General features: G+C 38.5%; 1 protein-coding gene across 1 annotated transcript; it reads left to right on the top strand.

Annotated features, from left to right (window-relative positions):
- The first annotated feature begins 92 nt into the window (after positions 1-92).
- Positions 93-14617, top strand: LOC113568790 (plexin-C1-like). Its single transcript, XM_081712535.1, has 16 exons — positions 93-1083; positions 1243-1374; positions 2337-2471; positions 2723-2823; positions 4863-4968; positions 6247-6403; positions 6739-6841; positions 7476-7569; positions 9468-9506; positions 9913-10043; positions 10128-10304; positions 12027-12129; positions 13178-13357; positions 13584-13739; positions 13997-14088; positions 14362-14617. The coding sequence occupies exons 1-16, from the start codon at positions 163-165 to the stop codon at positions 14420-14422; spliced, it is 2688 nt and encodes an 895-aa protein (XP_081568661.1). The 5' UTR covers positions 93-162; the 3' UTR covers positions 14423-14617.
- Positions 14618-24623: the final 10006 nt, after the last annotated feature.

The following is a 24623-nucleotide window of genomic DNA, read 5'->3' as shown; positions in this document are numbered from 1 at the left end:
TCTGCAGCGTAAGTTTGCAGTGATCCGCGAAAAACCGTAAAATCGCGCATATAGGTGTGTTCCAATTTAAGAGCGGATGACTTGACCGTCAGTCTCTCAAGCGCGGAATAGCTTAACCGCGGATGTGATTTCTGGTTATTATTTACCACATAGGAATGTGAAATGAGGGCTGTATTACTTGGAATACTGGTGTTATTCAACTTTGGCGTTTACGCGTTGGATTACAACTTTAAAGGAGAAATTAGAAACTTTGTTGTTGGACAGGGTAAGGTGTACGTTGTTACCGACTCTCGCCTCCACCAGATGCGTCTCGATCTAGTAGAGGAAAAGTTTAAGGATTTACCAAACCATACACATCCAAACAAAGTTAATATTTTATTGCCTTTCGACGCTAATGGTACACTGATTGTCTGTGGAAGTGATACAAGTGGATATTGTGAGGTCCTCGATATAAATGACATAACCAAAACTATCTACAGAGAGGCTCTGTCAGTTGTACCATTAGTGGATAAATCATCGATGGCATTCCTTGTCGATTTTGATCAAAGTAACGGAGTACAATCCAGGGGTACATATTTGTTGGTTGCCGGGGAGAATGAAGACAAGGCAAAAAAAGATACAGGGTGTAACTTCCAAGGAGGTGTAACCTTGTGGAATACTCTACACTCCCAGACGGGCGATATTTTCTCTACAACAGCCAGTGAACCAACCGACTCATGTGTTATAGTTAAGGATGTTGAGTGGGTGGACGGGTTTCAAACATCTTCGCACTCTCACTCGTACTTATTTCTCAACATTAAGTCTGCAACAGCACCGAGTGTTGTGCTCTTAAGGATGCATAACAGCCGCAAAAAATCAGACATGACCAGATCCCTGAAAGGTGCGCGGTTAAAGTGTTGTGAGGATAAACCCCGCCGCAAGCTCTTGTCCTCTGCCGTTATCTCCTCTGGGACCCCTCTTTTATGGGTGGGAATATTCACTGGGCAAGAAGAGCACGATGACACTGCTTTGGCTATATTCGACATCAGCGATCCAGGAAACCAAGTTCCTTCAGATTTCGAATGTAATCCAAAGTGTGCAGAGGTAGGAAACACAAACGTACGATTCAAGTGTGCACGTTTGAGAAACATGATATTTACTGTGATTTGCATGCCTTAAACATTATCGTCAGAATTCCCATTCACAATATTTTAATCAGTACTTGACATGTCTTTTTAAATTTTTTCTGTGTCGTTTCTGCAGGTTAAAAGGGACAAGGTATTAAAGCCACAGTCTGAGGTTTTCAAAGTTAGTTCAATGACCTCTGTGGCGGCACAAAAAAAAGGATCGTGGATTGTCCTGTACATTGGAACAGGAAATGGTCAGCTGATTAAGGTCTGTCTGCCTGCACCACTTTTATTCCCTAATGGAATATATCTGTTATATTGTTAATATATGACATATTTCAGTAAAACCATGACAGAGCACGCCAATATCCATGCATGTACTGACACAGGTGTGATTTCCTTTGCTATAATTTGAATAACCCAGTCTGGGGAATAGGCTATCTAGCTACTAGTGAAAGCATTTAAAGCATTTACATTTTCAGTTTGACCTTGAAGTGAATGAAATTCAGAGTCTAGGAAAGGAGAAAGAGCAGCAGATACCTGACAGAAACAGAAGCAGAGTTTGAGTGAACAGGCACTCCTAGTTCAGGTAGTCTCTCCGTCTGCTCACCTAGTGCCTGGTGTGCATTTGCTGTTTAGCAGGTAGAACAGCGATGTACTTCAGAAGTTCAGAAGTACAGTTATAAGGTTATTATTAAGTAGATGTGGAATTACAGTTGCATTCAGTAATAAGAAAATATGCAGACAAGCTATAGTGTAAAAACTGAGCAGAGACAACCAGACAGAGAGAGAGAGAGAGAGAGAGAGAGAGAGAGAGAGAGAGAGAGAGAGAGAGAGAGAGAGAGAGAGAGAGAGCTAGCTGGTGATGTCCAAGGCAGTAAATATAATCTCAGTAACTGAGACACTGACTGTAAGGCAATGGAAGCAAAAAAAAATTAAATGCTTTAGTAAACAGTTTTTTGTTGTCAATCCATGCATAACATCTCAAAAATATCATATATAATATATCTCACACAAAACAATTCCCCCAAACAACTAAACTACAGTTCCAATGTGGTTTTAAATGAAAAAATATTGGATCAGTGTTGATATTGGGCAACACTCAAATGCAAGATATTGGTATCAGTTTGGTATCAGAGAAACTGGCATCATGCCATCTCTAGTGATGTTTATTTCATTTGTCTCTCTTGACCAGACATCAGAGATTGTGTTATTTATTTGTGTTTTCAGCTTGTATTGGATAAGTCTTTCAGACCAGGATGTATGAAGGTGCTATACAGATCTGATGATGACAGAATGCTGTTTTCCAGAATGTACTTTGACCCAGTGGATCATAAATGCATCTACATAGCTTTGAGAAATCAAGTGAGTTTTAGAACTAAGGTCCCTTCATCCAATGCTTACATATGTATTGTTAAAATATTTCAAAAAAATTTTAGGATGATAATTTCATCTATGCAAAGTGTCCCGTAAGTATTTAATAAGTTCTTTAAAGAGCTCAAAGTGTAAACTCAGTGACTATGTTTTAATTTGAGGAAATGTATGTGTCCTGTTCATGATCATGTATGTGTCCTGATCATGTGATCCTAACCTGGTTTCCTGTGTGTATGTTGCAGATCCGGCGAGTGGCAGTAACTCAGTGTGGCATGTACAGCACATTGAGACACTGCAGGTCCTCTCAGGACCCTCTCTGTGGCTGGTGTATGAACACAAGCAAGTATGTTTCTCATCTACTCATACACATCTATCATACCCAACACTGCATTAACATTTTAACTTTTCTGGTATTTCATGTAATATAATAAGTTGAGTTTTACAGTAACACTTGCTAAAACACTAACACTGCCATTGAATAAACATCTAAACAGGAATAATGTATATTATGTATAATATATTAATGCTGTTGCTGTATTGATTTCCTTAATCTTTTGATATAATACCAAACAAAAGGTTAAGCTCAAGTATAATAGTTAATTATTCTCTATATTCTGCCAGCTCAATCATTACAGCAGCTATTCTACCATAATATCATACAGCCAATAAGACATAATGTAAGGGGAATTTTATTTAAAGCAATGGTACCCAGATATGTGTGCAAACATGTAGCAGCTATTGTAGTGTTAACGAGAAATTTCTCAGCAGACATTAACTCTGTTAATATAACGTGGTTTTTATTCCATAGCAGACTAGCCCAACTCTTGTGCAGTCTAACTGAACTTTCCCTGACTCAAAACAGCATAACAATGTACCACATACCTATTTCATCTTTCGTATTTATCCACACTAGCAGGATCCATCAGGGATGATCTGTCAGAAAGCCTGTTAGCATTTTTTGGCCCTAGCATCCAGTGTTTGCCATCCTCTATGCATTCCTCAATAATACTAAGATGATATAAGTCCTCTGGTTTGGCTGAGATATATATTTGAGTATCATCAGCGTAGCAGTGGAAACTAGCACAGTGTTTACATGTAATGTCACTTAGAGGTAGCATATATAAAGAAAAAGCAGAGGCCCTAGAACAGATCCTTGTGGGACACCATAGCTAACCTTGTTGTATGCTGTAAAGTCTCCATTTCTAACAAACTGGCAGTGACTGGCTAGATAAGATTTAAACCAGGAAAGGGCTGTTCCCCTAATCCCAACAAGTCTATCTAGTGAAATGTTGTGATCTATAGTGTCAAATGCTGCACTCAGATCAAGCAATATAAGCAAAGAAACAACCCTGGTCAGAAGCCAACAACAGGTCATTAACTACTTTAATCAGTGCTCTCTCTGTACTATGATGAGGCCTAAACTCTGACTGAAAGACTTCATGTATCTGGTTCTGATTCAGGTTTGAACTTGAAAATAAATGGAAGGTTTAAGATCTGCCTGTAGTTTGATAGCTGACATGATTTTTAGATTTTTTAGGTTAGATTTTTTGATAAGTGGTTGGACACTTGAATGGAAGAGGTGTGGTGCTCCCATGGGCGAGCCAAAGCTCAGCTATTTTGCCGTAGGGCTGTAGTGTTCCTGCAAGGGCTGTAGTGCCAGAGTTGAGGGCTTGTTAACTTTACTTAAGGCATCCAGAGCTTGTACTTCTAACTCGTCAATATGTCTAACACTTTCTAAGGTCTGGATGTCTACCTCTAGCATTAGAACCTTCTGTCAGACTAGCAATAAATCTACACTTCTCACAGATAAAACTATCACTAACGATGGACAAAGAATAGCTAAACATGTTGCACTCTGCACTATGAAGTGAGCAACATAGTCCTTCTGTATCGCCTTGGTTGAAAACAATGCAGCAAGGACTGCCATTTTATTTGTCACCAAAACACTGAGTTGACTTAGATGGCTGGTAAGAGGAAGTGGAAAGTACTGAGAAAACTGTCATGATCCAAAGTATATCACCTCATGCCACAATCATTTGTATTAAGGGTGTGTGTGTCTGCCATTAGAACTTTCATAGGTGATCATCTATGAAAACAAGAGAATGAGCACTAAAGTGTACAGAAGCATTTGCAAATACTAAATCTAGCATTTTTATGTAACAGTACTGTTGGACCATGGCAATGTGAAGACTGTGTATAAAAGGGATTTATTATTACCCAATATCAATGTAAACACCATCAAATTATAACTAATATTCTGCATTTATTTATTTACAATATCCAGTGAGTTGGTGGACAGACCAAAAAATACAAAAATAAATAACCAGCTATATATCAAATATTCACCATGTATGATTAATTTCCTCATTTGGGTCATTCTAGATGCTCTACCCAGGATGAGTGTTCAAACTCTACTTGGATCTCAATTCCAGATGATTCTTTTCAGAAAGAGCTGATTTCTTTTCAGGTGGCAAAGCACTCTGGAAATGTAAGTTACATATTCTGGATAAAGTTGTTTTTTCTCCAATAACATCTCAAGAAACAGTCAAATCTGATTAAATTGTTATTAAATTGTTCACCCTAGTAATTTACTTTTATATATAAACTTTAATTATCCCAAAGGGGAAATTTAAATACAATACATTAAAACAAATATTCACAGGACACTATATTAAATACAATACATTAACAACAAATACACACAGGACACACTATAAAAGTCATCCTAATAATGTTCATCAGTAGTCTTTCATTACTTAATTAAGTCTGAGGCAGGCATGGATGTCCCTTATTCAAAATACACATCGGCACCGACAGAAAAGTGGACCTCTTCTGAACGGTTCTGCAGCAGTGGAAGTCAAGACGTTGACCTTATGGGAGCCATTAGAAAGATGAATGCAGGACATAAGAAGAATAATTTTGTATATCCTTTCTATACAACGTTTTCTATACAATCTCTTGGTCACAATACAGGCACCGTACAGTGCCAAAGAATGTAACTGTGAAAATTATTTTAGACCCAGTAGTCATGATATAGTTAAGATATTTCTAAAGCGTCATGCTAAGAAAATATAACCAACATATGAGAACAAATGTCACTGCACAGGCCCGTCCTCCTGGACTCCTCCCTATGTTTGTTTGATGTCTTGTTTGTGTTACAACATGCAGCACTGGACGAGTTTTCCTGTGGGTTTTTAAATAGCAGAGAAACAAAAAGACAAATAAGGGACAGGTGCAGGTCATCAATAATCAGGGGATTGGGAATAGGGAAGGTGCTGTCTGTGTGTGTGTGTGTGTGTGTGTGTGTGTGTGTGTGTGTGTGTGTGTGTGTGTGTGTGTGTGTGTGTGTGTGTCTTCATTTCCACACCCCTCCCATGTATCACACCTGTCTCTTGTTATCTCCTTTGTTAACGTGTGTATTTAAGATCCAACAGATGGTTCCTATGCAGCTGGGGATGAGATATGCAGGAATAGTCCATGTCTACTTCTCCTGCATGGCCCTGTAGGTTTAGGATGTGTTCCCTTAAATAAGTTAGTTAATCCTCAACTTGCATCATCCACCTTTGGATGGTCGTGCAAATGAACCAACATCTGCACAACAGAATCCAAGGTTCCTGCATTTTGACAGTGCAACATAGATTATAGAGACTTAGAGACAACAGACAAACAGCCAATAGACAGACAGACAGACAGACAAAGCCCTGCTACAGGATGCCATATGAGCAGTGCATTCTTTTTTGGTATCTTTAACTACTTGCTCATTCAGCTCACTGTGACTCTTCACTTAAGTGTGGAAGCCACGGGACATTGTCCCTTATCATGCACCTTCAAGAGTGGAAGTAAGGATCTGTGTGACAGCCTTCCTACTGCAGTTTTCCCCAAATGTTCCTGTAGTTCCTCCAGCCAGGACCTGCCATCTAAAGGTCAGTCTTTTTACCGTTTTGACCATCAGAAGTTGTGACTCATTTGAAGTGTACAGTAAGGGTACAGCCTATGTGCTTTTAATGATCATTACTGTAGAATGGGGTTGTATTTAGTTAACAGTATATAATTCTTATTTCTAGGCGTGTTTTTTATAAAGCATAAATAGTTTAAGGTGCAAAGCATTAACATTGCAATCCTAATTTGCTCCTAAACATTCAAAAATATATAGTAATGGCAATTTTATTTAATGGCACATGCAAAAAATAAGTTGTTGAGTGTTTGACATTTTTCAGTAACTGAACATGTTTAACCAGTAATTGTTTTGGATAACCAGGACTCCAAGTCACAGCAACTGTCACTATTGGAGATGAGACTCTCACAGAAAGCCTGAAACTGAGAAATTGCCCAGACATCTCAGAGAGCTCACCATATGCTAAGTAAGAGCATTCATGTCATTTAAAAACAGTGGGTCATTACAGTAGATTTTCAGTTGGTGTTATTTTAGATCATTAGAAAGCTCACAAAGTCACAACTTAGCCATATTAATTCTTTTAGGAAATTAGTATGAAATATGAATAATACGGGTTCATATGGAGCAGGGAATGGTTTTACAGGATTAAAAACCCAGTAAAACGGCTGATCCCATTGGACAGTGCTGCTTGTATGGTTCAATATCACTGTCTATTCATTTAATAGAATTGTACCTTAAACACCATTTCTCACTAACAAGAAACTTGCTCCTTAATGCAGAATTATAATTTGAATACAGTTCATCATAATGCACATTAAAACACTGACATTATTAATAGTTTTTCCTACTGTAAATCTAGTGGTCAACATTCTGTTGTGTGGTACCCAGCTGGCCATCAGGTTTTAATTTTTTTGTACCAAAAACATGGAAACAAGCAAATTTGGGATCAGTATTGAGTGTGATGACTTGGTTTTAGGTTCAGGTGTTCAGATGAGGTTCAGCAGGGTTGTGTGTGTTGTATGTTCCAGTGTACTGCCTATGACTTGTTTACTGGTTCAGGTGTTCAGATGAGGTTCAGCAGGGTTGTGTTGTATTTTTAGGTGCACTGCCTGTGTCTCATCTGGGTGTCACTGGAACTCCAGTAACCAGACATGTACCTGGAATCATGGGTCTGCACCACAGGTGCACATGGAGGTAGGATCATGTAATCTATTCACATGCGCACATACAGGAAGGATCATGTAATCTATTCACAGGTGCACATACAGGTAGGATCATGTAATCTATTCACAGGTGCACATACAGGAAGGATCATGTAATCTATTCACAGGTGCACATACAGGAAGGATCATGTAATCTATTCACAGGTGCACATACAGGAAGGATCATGTAATCTATTCACAGGTGCACATACAGGAAGGATCATGTAATCTATTCACAGGTGCACATACAGGAAGGATCATGTAATCTATTCACAGGTGCACATACAGGAAGGATCATGTAATCTATTCACAGGTGCACATACAGGAAGGATCATGTAATCTATTCACAGGTGCACATACAGGAAGGATCATGTAATCTATTCACAGGTGCACATACAGGTAGGATCATGTAACCTGTTCACAGGTGCACATAAAGGTAGGATCATGTAACCTGTTCACAGGTGCACATACAGGTAGGATCATGTAACCTGTTCACAGGTGCACATACAGGAAGGATCATGTAACCTGTTCACAGGTGCACATACAGGAAGGATCATGTAACCTGTTCACAGGTGCACATACAGGAAGGATCATGTAACCTGTTCACAGGTGCACATACAGGAAGGATCATGTAACCTGTTCACAGGTGCACATACAGGAAGGATCATGTAACCTGTTCACAGGTGCACATACAGGAAGGATCATGTAACCTGTTCACAGGTGCACATACAGGAAGGATCATGTAACCTGTTCACAGGTGCACATACAGGAAGGATCATGTAACCTGTTCACAGGTGCACATACAGGAAGGATCATGTAACCTGTTCACAGGTGCACATACAGGAAGGATCATGTAACCTGTTCACAGGTGCACATACAGGAAGGATCATGTAACCTGTTCACAGGTGCACATACAGGAAGGATCATGTAACCTGTTCACAGGTGCACATACAGGAAGGATCATGTAACCTGTTCACAGGTGCACATACAGGAAGGATCATGTAACCTGTTCACAGGTGCACATACAGGAAGGATCATGTAACCTGTTCACAGGTGCACATACAGGAAGGATCATGTAACCTGTTCACAGGTGCACATACAGGAAGGATCATGTAATCTGTTCACAGGTGCACATACAGGAAGGATCATGTAATCTGTTCACAGGTGCACATACAGGAAGGATCATGTAATCTGTTCACAGGTGCACATACAGGTAGGATCATGTAATCTATTCACAGGTGCATTCAGCGAACAGTTCATCTAAGGGCACACGCACATGACGACTATTTCTTAATGCTTAAGGTCTTAATTTTGTTATTTCTATTCAGTTTTTATGTTTATTATTCTTAATTTTCTATATTTAATTCCCAGTGACATGATGATGTAGTTAATTTTTGTTTTAACTCATATTTCTACTTCATAACACTGAGACAGCTAAATACTGATTTAAGTAAAATAACACCATTAGTGCTGACTTTAGCACTGCCTTTCACACTGTTGACCATAATGTACTTAAGCTTGCCTTTTGGTTTTTAATGTAATAGAGTACCGCTGAAAACCAGGTTACATTGACATACAACAGTAACTTATGTAATCTAAAGACCGTTATGTCTTTTTAGAATTTCTACCATTAAATGTATTGGTAATTGGTTATTTCGTCCAGTGAATGAATGCATTGATGCATTTATTTGAGTATACCTGAATAAGATAGCAGTTGCCAACTGAAACAGTGTTTCTTTTAACAATCGCAAACAAACCTCCAATAAAATGTTCTGTTTTAAAAAAAAAAAAAAGAAAAAAGTTTGGCATTTTTGAATGTTGTGATTTGAATTGAGTGACAAATAAAATACAGTTGACTTGCTTTTTTGTTATTGTTTTCCTTCTCTGTAGGATATGTGTAAACAACTAACTGCTAGGAAGAACTACACAGTAAGTAAAGAGTCTCATACACTGTATCGGCGGAAAGATCTGTGTGTGTCTGAGGAAAGTGGGGGCCTTGAAAAGGGAAATGGACTCCAGAAGACATTTGTGTTCATAAATCGAGTAGCAAGTCTTCTTGCACAGGATAATTTGTTTGATTTAGAACACGAAACACAGAATGACTCATGCTTTTTGTATTTGTAAGAATTTCTTTACATTTTTTTTCTGTCTAAGACCAACATTGTTGATGTTGATTAGTTATGTACATAATGAGGCAAGCATGCAATGTAAAATTCTGTAGGCGTCATCGTTTCATTAACAGTGCATCAAACAGCCAGTATCAATGCAGGAAGTCTGTAGGCGGTGCATCAGATGGCCAGTATCAAACACTTCTTCTGTTCATGTTCTTTATTAGCCAGAGATCATTTCTCTGTGGCCTAGTCAGGTCTCTTTTCATGGCAAAAACAATGCAGTGATGAAGGGGAAAAATCTGGAACAAGTTGTGAAAATTCTCCTCCAAGGAATCATGGCCTGCAATTCAAAGGAGTGAGTGTTACAGGTGGTGTGTGTATTGGTGTGTATAGAGACACATTTGTTTTGTTTGTTTACTCTTGCTGTTTAATTCCACAGGATTCCTGTGTTAGAACGCTCCACTGACACTCTGAGGTTCCACATTCCAAATGGAAATAAAGGAGCTGTCAGGGTGTGTGTGGTGACAGCAGACGGAAGTTGTCATAGCAACGCCACCATCACCTATGGCTCCCAGCCTACGTGTACTGGACTGCAGCCTAAAATCACATGGGCCAGGTAAAGCACAGTGAAAATCTCTGACGGTCATAGCACCAAAATGATGCCAAAAATGTTAGAGTACAATACAAAGAACCAGTTTCCAGCTAAAATATTTAATTCAAATTTTATTCATTTTTGTCCAAAAATATTTATAACTTTTCTGACAAATGAGTCCCAATTCCAGCAACATGTTTTTGGGTTAAGAAATATCATACAGTCTCATAACACAATGTTATTACATTATACTTGTAAAATAGCTTGATCCATTTTGAAGACATACAACAATGCAAAATTAGTCAAGTTTGACATTTAAAAAAGAATAATTTGGTGGCATTTACACTTTTGGATACCCCAATGATAAGCTTGAAGTAAACTTTAAGAAATTTTCCAAGGAATCCTCAGAATCAGCTTTACTGGGTTGTAGCACACAATGGATTTAGTTTTATTATGACTTGCAGAAACAAGGTGATCTGAGGTGAGTGCAGCTAAACTCTTTGAGCTGATTGTGGTTTGAGCATCTATTGCTCATTCTCTAGCAGAGACCTGGTGATGGTTAGCCACTTCCTAACAGCATTGTAGCTAATTATACTTTGCTGCAGTGATGTAGGTTTCGTTTCAATTTTGGGGGTCTGCTAACTTGAAGCTCCAGCAAAAACATCAGACAGAGTATCACTGATAAACCTACCCATAGTAAAGACTTCATTCCCAAGGATTGCGATGGATAAAGTCAGTTCCTTACTCAGAAGTCAGCCAGGAAACCAATAAATACCAGTACTCTGTGACTATGCAACTCGCTACCCAGAGGCATTTCCCCTAAGGAAAGTCAAAACAAGGCAGTTGGTCAGTGCTCTTGTGCAGTTCATTACCAGAGTAGGCATACCGAGGAAAATACTCACAGACCAAGAACCACATCTTACCACCCTTAGACAGATGGCCTCGTTGAAAGATTCAGCAACACAGGGAAGGCCATGCTGAAGAAGTTTGTTGCAGACACGGATACAAACTGGGATACATGGCTCTTCCCATACTTGCTCTTCCTATACAGAGAAGTGCCACAAGCATCCGCCGGATTCTTTCCGTTCCAATTGCTCTACGACAGAGAAGTTAATGGTCCACTGGAAGGGGTCACAGGAAGTTCACGACAAAGGACAGGCTGTTGGGCTTTTTGTCAATGTCCGTAAGATGAGGATGAAAATGGCACCACTAACAGGGGGGCAGCAAAAACATGGAGAAAGCCCAGAAGATACAAAAGGAGGGGTATGCCAAAGCGATGCAAGTTCTTTCAGCAGATTGGACAGACATCATATGAGTTGCAGTGTGGTGCGATGAAACTTGTACTCCATCCTTGACACAAAACCACGCGTAAATCCAGGAAGTTCAGCGGATCATACCATCCATCTACGGGGCATTCTCACAGGGTCACAGTGCTCGAACCACCCAGCCTAAACACACATGAGTAGTGTAAGCACCCCAAAACTATGCCCTTTATTTGCGAGTTTCCTTTCTCTGCCCCATAAAGCCATGTAATGCTTGTGCTGCTGGCTTTAAAGCTACTTAGGCTACCAAAATATTTCTTGCTTGATAAATGGATCTTGGTTCAGCATTTCTTGAGAAACATGATTGCAATGTTCACACTTGCTGTTTCATGCTACCCAAGTGCTTTACTAGCTTTTATTTCACCTCTGTCACACTGTCTTGAACATTATCTGATTAAATAATTGTTTAACGTTTGTCTTTCAGTGGTGAGCGGCAGATTCATGTGCTGGGGACCAATTTGGAGTATGCAGAGGCAGTCACTGTTCATTTATCGTCCAAAGAGATTATACTCAACTCGGCCAACAAGGTATGAAATGGTGCTCAACCCTCAGAATAAGTTGAGGACAGCTGACTCTTGTTTGCTATTTAAAGCTGCTGTAACTGATTTTAAAAGTTCTTCCAAAGGAGTCCACTTGCTCCCTTCAATCCCACACCCTCCATCCCAACCTTTCTCAAAAGCCCACCCCCGCTCCAAACAGTTTTGGTGGCACATGGCAAACCATGCAAATGCATAGGACCCGAGAGATCAGGGGGCCCCATGCTGGCCCCCAAAAAACAGCTAAATGCTCTTTCTTTCATTGTTTGACACCAAAGTGATACCATAACATGCTAGCTAACTAATCAGAACGCTCGAGCTCAACTATGAAATGCATGTACCACAGTGGCATCAAGAAAGAGAAAATTAAGGAACTGAAACCAGAATGCTCACTTCTGAATGCAGTAAGTCAATAGGTAAAGATCGTACAGGCTGGGTAAATGTGTTTGGCAGTAAAAATAAAAATGCCTTTGATCAGGACCCCCACACAAAACTTTGCTTAGGGCACCAGAAATGCCAAATCCACACAACGCTCCAAAGACAAAGTGACTTTGTAATTATTTTAACTGTGTGCTCTTTGCACAAAATAATGGACAGGCAGGGAGGGCCACCTACTCTGGGTACAGCCATCGATAAAGTAGGCTTTGCAGATGGATGAGCTTTAATGAAAGAAAACAAACAGATCCAAGAACTGCAACAAATCATGCAGCTGAAACAATCAGAGAAATGTGAGTGTGTATGCAGTGTAGTGCAGTAGTCTGAAATCCGTCAGTCAGGTTTACTGATGGACACGAGTACAAAACATAATTAATTCTATACTTTAGAGTTAAATAATAGAATTAATTTGCAACATAGTTAATTATTAGAATACAATTTCTATTGTTTAAAAAATTAACAGCTACCTAATGGTCCAGTGTATTATAAACCATATTCCCCAAGTTAGAAACTCTTTTCCATATGTAGTATTTTATCAGTTCATATTATGTGTCTATAATTCAGAGTTTAATTTATGAAGTATGGCTTTTTCATATTATCTCAGTCCTTTTGGTTCCACTCTGACATTATGAGAGAATACCAGGCACCAGGGCCATTCAGTGTATCACTCAGAGTGGGAAACATAACAGTGCCCTGCGCAGAAACTCTCTACTACCACCCAGATCCAGAATTCACCAGCTTTGGCACATCTCTGGATGACAATGATGTGCTCATCACCATACAGGTAAGGCAGCATTTCCAACTTTCTTTTCAGATATACATGCTGTTGTAACTGCACTGCAAATCATAAAGTTCCAAGACCATCTTTGGAGTATTTTAATTCAGATTAAAGTGCTTGCTCTTCTCTAGCAAGCCTGATTATACTTACTCTTCCTTTGTTACAAAGATAGAGTTTTTGTGTTTTGTCATGTGACATGTTTTTGTGTTACACTCTCTCTCATGTTCTCAAGAAAAATGAAGACAGGTTGAATTTAAGTATGAAGGAGGTGAATGTGTTAGGGCTGCAGAAAGAGGAGCCGTTTCCGTGTTTGATACTAGAGATTAAGTCCACTGCTGTCCTTTGTAAGATTGTTGGAGGAAAGGCAATCAGCGTGGACTCACTGAGGGTAAGGCTGTTTAGTTTGTCATCATTTTACCATTGACTGTAATGTTCTCATTTGGACTGTTATGGTCTTGTTTGAGCACATTGTACTATTAAAAGTGTGAGCACCTCTGAATATTCCTGAGCACATTTTGTATTTAAAATAAATCTTTTTAAAAACAATTGTATGTTTTTTTCATATAATGCAAATCACTTTAAACACAGTTTCAGGATACTGTCTCAGTTGGTAAAAAGAACTCTGACTTCTTTCATATTTTTCAGATTGAGTTTGGCAGTATTAAAAAAACTCTACAGATGAAAACATTTGTACATACCTGTCATATTAATCGTTTTGATTCTTCTTGGTGCTATTGGTAAGTACTGAGCTGATGGAGAGTTTTAAGATTAATTCTTTGAACCCTGGTTTGTAGTAATTGTCATCTGGATGCTTAACGTGTGTATGTGTGTACCTCTGTTTAGCTGGAGTTTAGGTCCAGCATTTCAACATTTGCTTCTACATTTACTAATGTAGCAGATGAATACAATCTGCCTTCTCAAATGTTAATGCTTAATTTCATGTGTGTTAGTTTCCTTATTTGCTTGTTGGTTTTTTATTATTATTATTATTATTATTATTATTTTGGCAGCAGGAGGCTTGGCTGTGCGTCATCTTTGGGGCAGAGAGACTGCCCAGCAGGGGAGGGATGACCCTGCAGAAAGACAGCCTGGGTGATCTATAGAGTAACTCAACTTGGTTGCATCTTTGCATCTGACATTGAGCCATATTGCTGAAAAGCAAATCATACATCACTGAAGAACAAGACGTGTGTTGAAGGCCAGTTTGGGACTGTTTTTTGTTTTTTTACATTTCTGTGCAATTGAGCAATAAAGGGAGAGGGAGGTTGTGAGAAGTGTTCTTGTTTAAGAGGACTGTGACTAGGGAAAAAGGAGCTGTTCAGGTGCTGACTGGTGTGGTATCTCAGGACTCTTATCCTCAGTTTCTTCTGGGAGGGGAACCATTGGAAGAGAGAGTAGTTGGGGTGTGAGGGGTTGGCCATCATGTTTCTCACTCTCCTCTTTACCCTTGATGAGTAAGGGTGAGAAGATGACAAAGATTAATAGTCTTCTCTGCACTTCTCTCTCTCGTGCTCTCTCTGTCTCTCTCATTTATATATATATATATATATATATATATCTCTATATCTCTATATCTCTGCACTTCTGAAAAGAAGCTGACCTTCTTTTGCAATGCTTATTGCAGCCAAATACTTAACCATTTCTAATTGTGTTTACTTGTAATATTATACTAACCATCTAGGTGGAAATATATTAATTGATTTTAGTAGTTGTAGCTTTAAATTTAAAGTATAAAAGTAACTGTCCAAAAAATCAACTGTCATAGTTGTGGATAATGCATTTAATTTTTCATGTTATGTTCATTTATTGTGGTATGCAACAACTTTGAAGGCCATGTGGTACGAAGTGTTTCAAGACTTTTATATTTTTCATTTGTTACTTTATTCATTTGGTACTTTATTCCTCTTCATTCATGGTAAACCTCCCAAGAAAGCCAACCCCCTTTATATGGATGGAATAAAGAAGAATAATATGCAAAATCCAAAACAGACATGTCCCTTCCCCTGGACCTTTAGTTAAAAATTCCAAGTGCAGTTTCGTGAAATAGGTTAAGTGGGGACTTCGTTTAGTATGGTACGAAAACAACGAACATACTTTACACAAGAAGAAACAAAAAAAATAATTTTGTGAAGATTAAACCACATGATTTCCATTTTCAAACTGTTTTGTAGGATTTTTTTTGTGGTTAGCTGGCTGCTGTTGGTTTCATTATTCGCTTATTATTAGTAGACTTTTTGCTTCACTCCTAGCCAAGTGACAAGGGCATCCTCTAACGATTAGCCTCAGATCTTCAGATTAGGTTGTTAACAGAAGTACAGAAAAGGATCAACATCTCATTTTGGCCAAACTGTATCTCAAGAGCTGCATCTTAAGATGCATCTCAAGAATCAACATGGTCATCCCAGTATATCTGAAATGCCCCACTTGCAGGTGTAAGTGCGAGTTGTCCAGAAGCTGAAGAATCTATATTGCAGGGACAGATATATGGCATTGTCAGATCTGGTTGCACTGTATGTATACTGGAAGGGATCTTGGATAGCATCGGTTACAGTTTTGCAAAAGTGCAAAATAGGCATTTTAAAACACAATATCTGCAGTCAATGTGACTGTTTGGTAGGGTGATCAGTCTACCACCTCTGGCCATGACATATCCTTTGTCACTGAAAGTCTATTGTATAATTTGATGTATACTTTGAGATTTTATAAATAAGGATAATAGAACAACTGGCAGACAGTAGGCTTTGACCATTTCAGGGACTGTAAATTTGACTCAGGTGCAGTCACCAGGAATTTACTCTAATGTCTCAATGACCTAACTGTTAAAACACTACCGCTGGCCAGCTTTCATTAACTGACATTTTGTTTGGGTTAATCAGGGGAGAAAAAAATGGCAGCTCTGTAGCTGCAGCCTTATGATAAGACACACAACAATCATGTACTGATAGATTGCTGACCGGGGTGGAGTCAGTAATGACTGACAAGCCTGTGCCTTCTGATGTGTGTGGGGATGTCAACAAGTTGCCTGAGAGGAAAACAGTCCAATGATTGAAGAAATTCCAACGCAAAACGGCAGGAGGGGTACAGACATGGATGTTCATATCCCCCAGTAATATAATATTGGCAGAGGTTATGCAGAATGTTGAGAGAAGATAATACCTCTCAGAGTTGAAGGATGGGTTTGGTTTGGGTGGCGGATAAATGAGAAGCGTTATCCCAGAAAATGAGGGTTTACATTTAAATGTAAAGCATTCAAAAGAAAATAAATCAAGCAGGGGCAAAAAGGACAAATCCAGATCCCCCTGGTATATAACAGACGGAACAGCAACACGGTTTCTGCTGTGGGCTTTCTGAAGGTAACAACAGCCGGGTGGAAAGGTCTCATTTAAAAGAGGAAAAATATTTGGTTGATGCCAGGTTTCTGTAAGGCACATCAAATCCAAACACCAGACACCTGAATGTGGTCATATACAAGGCAAGATCTTTTGTTAGAAATTGTGCATTAAACGGCTCAGTCTACTGGATGAAGCAGTAAGTCTCAGCATCATCTGAAATAGATTGAAATCCACTCCAAGTGAAATTAACGGTTTGGCACAGGACACTTGAAATCCAATCCTGTGTATAATTACAATTTATGATGAGCACACATCCCAATATACAACTAATTCAGTATATTTTATTTTAATTTATATTTTAACTGTATTGGATTTAATACTTTTAATAGAGTGTCAACCATAATGGATAAAATTAATTGGGGCACAACACTGATTAACAGGGAAAATGTATTCATTTTAATTAATTTATTAATGATTAATAGTTCAGTCTTAACTCATGAAAGTCACCAATTCGATATGTGATTATTTCTCATCCTAATAAACATTGGAATATCACTCTCAAATCACAGATGTAATAACCAAGGGATGTTTATTGAATAAGCATAGGTAGGAAAAACATGCATAACAATCATTGACTAGCATACTACAAATGACCAGGAGTTTTACGTTCACAAGAATAACCATCCAAACAGGCAAGCAAGTGAAATTTAACACAAAGTGCTGGTTAGTGGTGGATGGGGAAGCTATTTAGGATTTTTTTTAAAGACAAAGGAAATTGTTTTAACCAGCGTCTGAGAATGACCCAATGGGGGTAATCTACTTATCAACCAAACAAGACCAACAAAGCAAACTTATTCAAAGAGTTAACTAACAGTAATAAATAATAAAGTTACTATTGTTACCAAACTGGTAACCCTGGTCAACCGTCTGTCAAAGAGTGTGTTCTACTGAAGCAAGAGAGAAAGAGAGCATCCCAAATGGAGAATCCATTTTCTTGGCACCATCTGATGACTCTGAGGGAGAATTTCAGTCTACATCACCTCGCCAGAGTGGCTCATTCAGAAAGAGTCTGTTTTTTTAAAATAATCTCATGACTGTGAAAGGGAGAGTTTGCTTTCCTTGAAATGATCTCATGGCTCTGGGAGAGAGTTTGCTTTCCTTGAAATCATCTCAGTGGCAGCGTATGAGCTATGAAGGCCGATGACGGTGAAGGACCAGGATACTTAGATGGAAAGTATAACCCTAAATTCCATCAGACTCAAGCTTAACAGGACAGCCAAAATTTTTCTGTACACATCTCATGGACAAAGGCACTTCCAAATGAACGTATTTGCAAACCTATCAACATGTATAATATATTTGTCTTTTATATGTCCATTATGCCACATGGAGAGGAGAAATGTCGATATATGTTTCTGTTCCCACAGATATAAGCTCTACAAAGTAATAACGGTTTAACGTGGTGTTCCCCATGACCTCAAATGGTGTAATATGCTCCATTAATGTCTTAATGTAGTCTATTGTTTGCTTTTTTATTGCCTTTATTATTTATTAATTCCTTTCCATTACTCATCGTAATTATCTTCAATACATGTGGCATACCTCATGTGTATTGTAAATAAAATTGTTAACCACTTCTAATTTTGTTAAGCTTATATGAACCAACCAGACAAAATATATTAAAGGTAGGACACTAGCTTTCAAGTAGGAAAGGAATGAAATTGAATGTTTAATCACCTTGTATGGTATATTCCTCATAATGTCTTATCCTTTAGTGCATGTTCATCAGAATTTGCTGATCACCACCTTTATTGTGATGTAGTGAAGATTAAAAATGATTCCCCTGATGATGTTCGAACCCAGGGCCACAGACCAGACCTGGGATTCGCTGGTGCCTTGAAAATTAGCAACAAAGCCATAAATGGCCCAGCTATCAAGATGGCCTAGCTCCTTAACCTCAAGCCCCTTCTCTCTAAGGGTCATAAACTGATGGATGGTAAGGTGAAAAGCTCTTACCAGCCTGGGTATAGTAAGGAAGACCATAAATTCCATTAGAGTCAAATTCCTAACAGGGTAATTAACTTTGCTCATCCCATATATTCACAAAGTAACAACTTACTATTTAACCTACTATGATGTCAAATGATCAACCAATAATGTATGGTGATTTTAATGTAATTTTCAAATTGTGATGTGTGTCCCGGTTATTTTATAAATACCTGTTGTTGCATTATTCTGTTCATTACTTGTGTTTCATTCATTTGTATTATTCACTCATATTACCTCATCTGTATGTCGCTTATGTCACGTCACAGCCCCGCCCCCTCCTCAAACATCGTCTGTGTGCCACGCCCTCTCGTGTCGTTCACCTGTTCTGTGTTAGGTGTAATCATAAGTGTATATATGTCTCCTATGTTGTGATGCGTGTTGTTGGTGTTTCACTTGTGCATAGCATTGTGTGGTTGTCGTATGTGTTGCGTGTTAGTAAGAGGAATAAAACTGTGCTTCATCGTGCCTCGTCCCCGCATCCTGCTTGTCCTTGAACCGTCACAGCTTAATCTCAAGCATATTGTAAGCAAATTGTTACTCACTCCTAGCTGTGTTTAACAGAAATCCTTTATTAACCAATTAGACAATATATTAAAGTTTGTAACATCTAGAAAGCAGGAAAATAATTTAACTGATTATCCAAATGCTATACCCTCATTATAAGACCAGGTAGAAATGGACTACGTTTTCGGGGGGGGGGTTCTGTTTCTTGAACAAGTCAATAAACTCTCGATAAGCAGCTAGAAATACTGGGTTATCTTAGCTTATCATATTTTAATTGGATGTCATTGTTTCTTTTATCATCTTATTAATTTATTTTTGTTAGTGTGTATTCGGCAGAAATTACCCATCAACGGCTCTTATTGAACACACCCGTCTGGCAAGACCGGAATTCCAGCATACTGCCGTTGAAGAACCCACTCAAATTTTAGAAAGATCCACCCGCAAAGGCCTATGTGACTCTCACTCAAGCCAGATCTGAAGGTCCAGTTCCTTGGTCTAAGAACCCTGGTCTTCACACTGTCACTGGAAGTCAAGAACTTCAAGGAACAGCAGACTGCTTCAGAGTCATCGGACAATCTGACAGCAGGGATGCTCCATTCATTCTCATTCAGGCAGTTGGATGAAAGACTGATCTTTACATCTGGCACACTGACTTTACACCTGAAGTTAAATGGACACTCTCTCTGTGCATTCTCCATGTTGTCTGGTTCACCAGTGAGTCGTAAGAGCCGACATTCCCCTCATATGTTACCAGTTGGTATCATTATTAGCTTTAGTGTTTATTAATCAAATTAGATTAGTTAATTTTTTTCCCCTCACCGGTGACAGTCTTGTAACTCTTAAACAGTTCCACACTTTCCACTGTTAGCTAAGGCTTTCTCTCCTGATCCTACTATTAGACTATAGGCATACTTTTATTAGGAATTTGTTGATTACTAAGTTTCCTTTGTTGGTCTTTATCGATAAGTAGAGTACCTGTTTGATTACTCCCATAGACTGCGTAAATCAATCTATTTACCTTGTTTCTCTAATTATTTTTTATTAGCTTCCGTAGTTACCTTTATACACCACAAATTGTTTGTGTTCACTTTAGTGTGTTTACATTGTCACGCTTGTGATTGTTATGCATAGTTTTCTTTTCTGTTTATTCAGTAAGCATACCTTGGTTTTACGTTTGTGAGCCAGCCTCGAGTGATATGTTTGATAGACGAGACATAATCACATATTGAATTGGCAACTGAATTTTTAGTCATTAATACATTCATTAAAATTAATACATTTTCCCTATTAATCAGGGTGGTGCCCCAATTAAATTTACCAACTGTAACTGACAATTCATTAAAAGCACTAAAAGCACTACAATGACCTATATATTTGATTAAGCCATTTTTATTTGTGCTGATAGATTTGTCATATCGTCAGTGATTAATCAATTATAGAACCTTCAGCAAAGATGAGAATAACCTACAGAACTGACCAGTACCAAGCCTCTTACTATGCCATCATCTGGAAAGGTCTTTACACAAAGTGTCCAGCAGACCACGAACAGCTGGGTCGTCTTATTGTCCGTAGACTCAACACCCCATGTGCAAGCTTGTGAACCAGCAACAGGATAGAAAGAGGACATTTTTTGGTTGAACCCATTGAAGTGTAATGCTGCACATCTCAAATGTCATCAGTGAGTACTGATAGAATTAGATCAGGTGACTCCTTTCTCTTGTCTGCTAAGTAACAGTTATACTTAGTTACAGTCACATGTTGCATCAATAATACTTTTAAAAATGTGTTTGTATTTTATTTTTTTCTCCCCTTTTTATTTGTCACACTTTGTTCACCATGAATCTTGTCTGGTTAACTTTGTTTTGTTACATTTGCCGTATCTTTATTTTAGTGAATTTGAGACTGTAATGGTGAGTGATAAGGAGGCAAACGCATGTGTGGAGAAGAGTGAGATTTATTAAAGGCAAATCCAGAGTCGTAGTCGTTATAGCCGTCCAGGGTCATAGAGCCAACATGGAGATTACGGGGATACACGATCAAACAAACAAAACACACAAAGGCAAACAGGGGAAGCAGGCTATAACAAAGGCTAGGAAACACGAAAGCTAGCATAAACACAAAGGCACGGAGTACAAACTTAAATACATGCATATACGGACTTTCAAAAACATTCACCAAACACAAACGCAACGAACAGCAAAAACACAAGGAATCAGATAGGGCTAAAACGCAAGCTAGAAACGAGGGAGAGGTGTGAGCAACCAAATGAGGGCCGAAGAAAACGAAACTCCGGAATGGATCTTAAATACACAAGCCAGGGAAAACATGGAACACGGAAGGGTGGAAGGGACTAATCGTGACAGAGACCTCTGGTCATTATTCCTTAAACTTTATGCATTTTCCTTTATCTCTGAGTACTCAATAAATATATATTTAGGAGCAACAGTTTTGATTCTAGAGTAGTATTCCAATTTCAGGTAGACAGACATCACATTGTGAAACTTCTGACTTTTGAGTTAACATAATAATCAATTAAATAATAATTTAGAATTCATTAATTTTATCAATTTAATTTTGATTGCTAATTTATTAAGGTGTTCATAACACTACGAACTTGAGACATGGCCTACATAAAAGTGGAATCTCAGGAGAACACAAAGAAAAAATTTCATGCTTTGAAGACCTTGATCAAAACCTTGGGACAAGATCATTGGTTTCTTCAGTGGATCTTGTCCAAGCCCATGAAAATACCTCAGATACTATGAAGATATTGGATTACATGGAATGCATTTCATTATTCCAACACTACATATGCACAACCACTGATAGCCACATCCTTTGCCTGTGCCACAACGGCCCATGTCACCTCTGGACAAAGGAATGATACCTGCAACTATGCCCATGCCTCAGCAACTCATGCAACCACCCTAGAACCTTGAAGGAGACATGACTCCAAATCCAACTAATGGCTCACATGGCAACTCACTTGTGTCATCTATATGACAAGACACTAACCAGCATTTCTGCATTATACATTGTACAATGTAATTCAGTGGCCATTTGTGTTCGTGAATTTGTTAATGTGTTCACCATGGTGACTCTCTTGTTTTTACATGTGTTTTGTCACACTATTTTCACCAAATCGTAGAGGGACTGACATAAAATAGGACTGAACAATGACTTTATATTTCATATCAAGCCTCATGGAATATCAAAATATCAAGCTTCATGTGTGTTAGTGAAAAATGAGCATTACAACGACTATAAACAAAATATGTCAAAAACAGAAAAATATCAGATAACAAATATCAGATGCACATTATATACACATTGTAAAAACACATTGTAATAACAATGCAATAACATAAAAACACTGAGCAATAACACTTTGTAAGAAAATTGTAATAACAATGCAAGTAAATATGGTAATAAAACATTGTAAAAACAATAATTATACATTGCAATAATTACATATTTTAATAACATTTTGCAATAACACATTGTAATAAAAATGTAAGAACATTTTAATTACACACTGTAAAAGAAATGCAATTCTACATTGTAATAACTACATAATAAAACTTTGTAATTACAAATCAAAGTGTGTGCACATGTGTGAGGAACGTTTTGAAGGTAGAACACTTGTGAGGTGCAGAGACTTACAAATTATCACTTAGATCCAGAGCTCAGCCATTTATCAAGATGTCCCATATCCTTCTTTAAGAGCTATTTAATATGATCATAGACTATACTTATTGAACACATCAGCATTACTTATGTGCTCTCCAGAAGGACACCCAGGTAATAACAACTTGGACCTCCTTTGGCCTTTAGAACCACAGCAATTTGTCATCTCAGATACCAATATTGTGCTGAAATCATTCTGTAAGAATCTTTGGCCAACTAGACATGATAGCTTCTTGCAGTTGCCATAAATTAGATAGATGTACTGACATGCTGTGAACAGCCTGTTCTACCTCATCCAGAGATGCCCTACAGGATTAAGATCTGGAGACTATGAAGGTCATGGAAGAAAGGAAACCTCGCATAGTGCATCTGAAGGTATCCTTTTGCTATAAGGTAAACAACTGCCATGAAGGGAAGAACTTGGTCAGCCATAATGCCTAGGTAAGCCCTACTCTCTAAATGTCTATCCAAGGACTGAGGTAATAAAAGCATGTTAACAGGCAAAAGAGGCCTAACATTGCATTAGACATATTAATAAAGTAAAACATAAAGGAGAATAGAGAGTCTTTGTCCTTTTAGAATGATTTGCATACAAAGCAGAGACCTCTACAGAGGCTTTAGCAAATGATCCTGCTTAGACTTTGGTGGACCTCAGGGTAAGATATATGACCTCTCCACCAGGCTCAGGATGGTACAGAAAAACAATTTTCTTTAGGGCAAGGTCAAGAGAAGTCTTCTATTGGAATGTGGTGGTAACGGGTTTCAACTGGTGTGGGTGTTGAATGTCAGTTTGCATATGTTGAATAATGTGTAGTTTGGATGTAACGGTGGCGAATGCAAACCCTGATATGTAAAACAGTGGCGTGAATACATAATTAATTCTGACCAATGTATAAACATGTGGGTTCTTTGTTTGGTTGTTAGACATTTTCCGGAGGGTGCCTCAATAATGTTTGTTAACGTTAACTTGCAATGAAAGAACAGATGACTGGGGATTTAGAAATGACAGGACCCAGGATGTTCCAGGAAAATATTCCCCACACCGCTACTCTCAAGGTACAGCCCCTCCTCCCATATATTTCCTTATGTGCGTGTGTGTTCATCAGTGTGGCCATGCCCCCCATGTTCTACACTTGCTCCTCGTTGTTTCATTAGTAAGTGTGTATAAAAGTCTAGCGTCTATGTGTTACTGTTGTTGGTGTTTGGATATGATAGACTGTGAGCTACAACTGCTCCACCTTCACCAGCATGAACTGTTGACCCTCCCCTTAACATGGTGCAACAGAAATGTAGATTCATCTGAGCAGATGATGTTTTCCATTGCTCAGTGATCCAATTTTTGTGTTGTTTTGCCCTTTGAAGTTTTGCTTTTCTGTTTCCCTTAGACAGCAATGGCACTCAAACTGGTCATCTATTGTTATAGCCCATCTCAGCTAAGGAATGATGAGCTGCGTGTTGGGACACATTAGTTGGAACACCAGTATTGCTTTTGGCTGCAATGTGCTTGACTGTGCACCACCTTTTTGTCAGAATAGTTCTTGGCATTCTCTTCTGACCCCTTTCATTGACAAGTCATTTACTGGCCCCAGCTAGTCTAGCACCCATGACCATTGCTCGTTCAAAGTCACTCAGATTGCTCAATTTTCCCGTTCTAATCTGGGTTTATAATGAAACTGATTTTATGCTGCACTCCAGGATCA

Source organism: Electrophorus electricus, chromosome 4 (assembly GCF_041902795.1).
Source record: "Electrophorus electricus isolate QZ-2024a chromosome 4, ASM4190279v1, whole genome shotgun sequence".
Taxonomy (NCBI): Eukaryota; Metazoa; Chordata; class Actinopteri; order Gymnotiformes; family Gymnotidae; genus Electrophorus; species Electrophorus electricus.
Note: the sequence above shows the minus strand (reverse complement) of the source record. Positions and strands in the feature narration are given on the sequence as shown.

Excerpts from the sequence above, each read along its gene's own strand:
- LOC113568790 (XM_081712535.1), top strand. The coding sequence starts at position 163 with ATGAGGGCTGTATTACTTGGAATACTGGTGTTATTCAACTTTGGCGTT. Across the intron at positions 7,570-9,467 it reads CACCACAGGTGCACATGGAG|GATATGTGTAAACAACTAAC; the intron begins GTAGGATCATGT and ends CCTTCTCTGTAG. Across the intron at positions 10,044-10,127 it reads ATGGCCTGCAATTCAAAGGA|GATTCCTGTGTTAGAACGCT; the intron begins GTGAGTGTTACA and ends TTAATTCCACAG.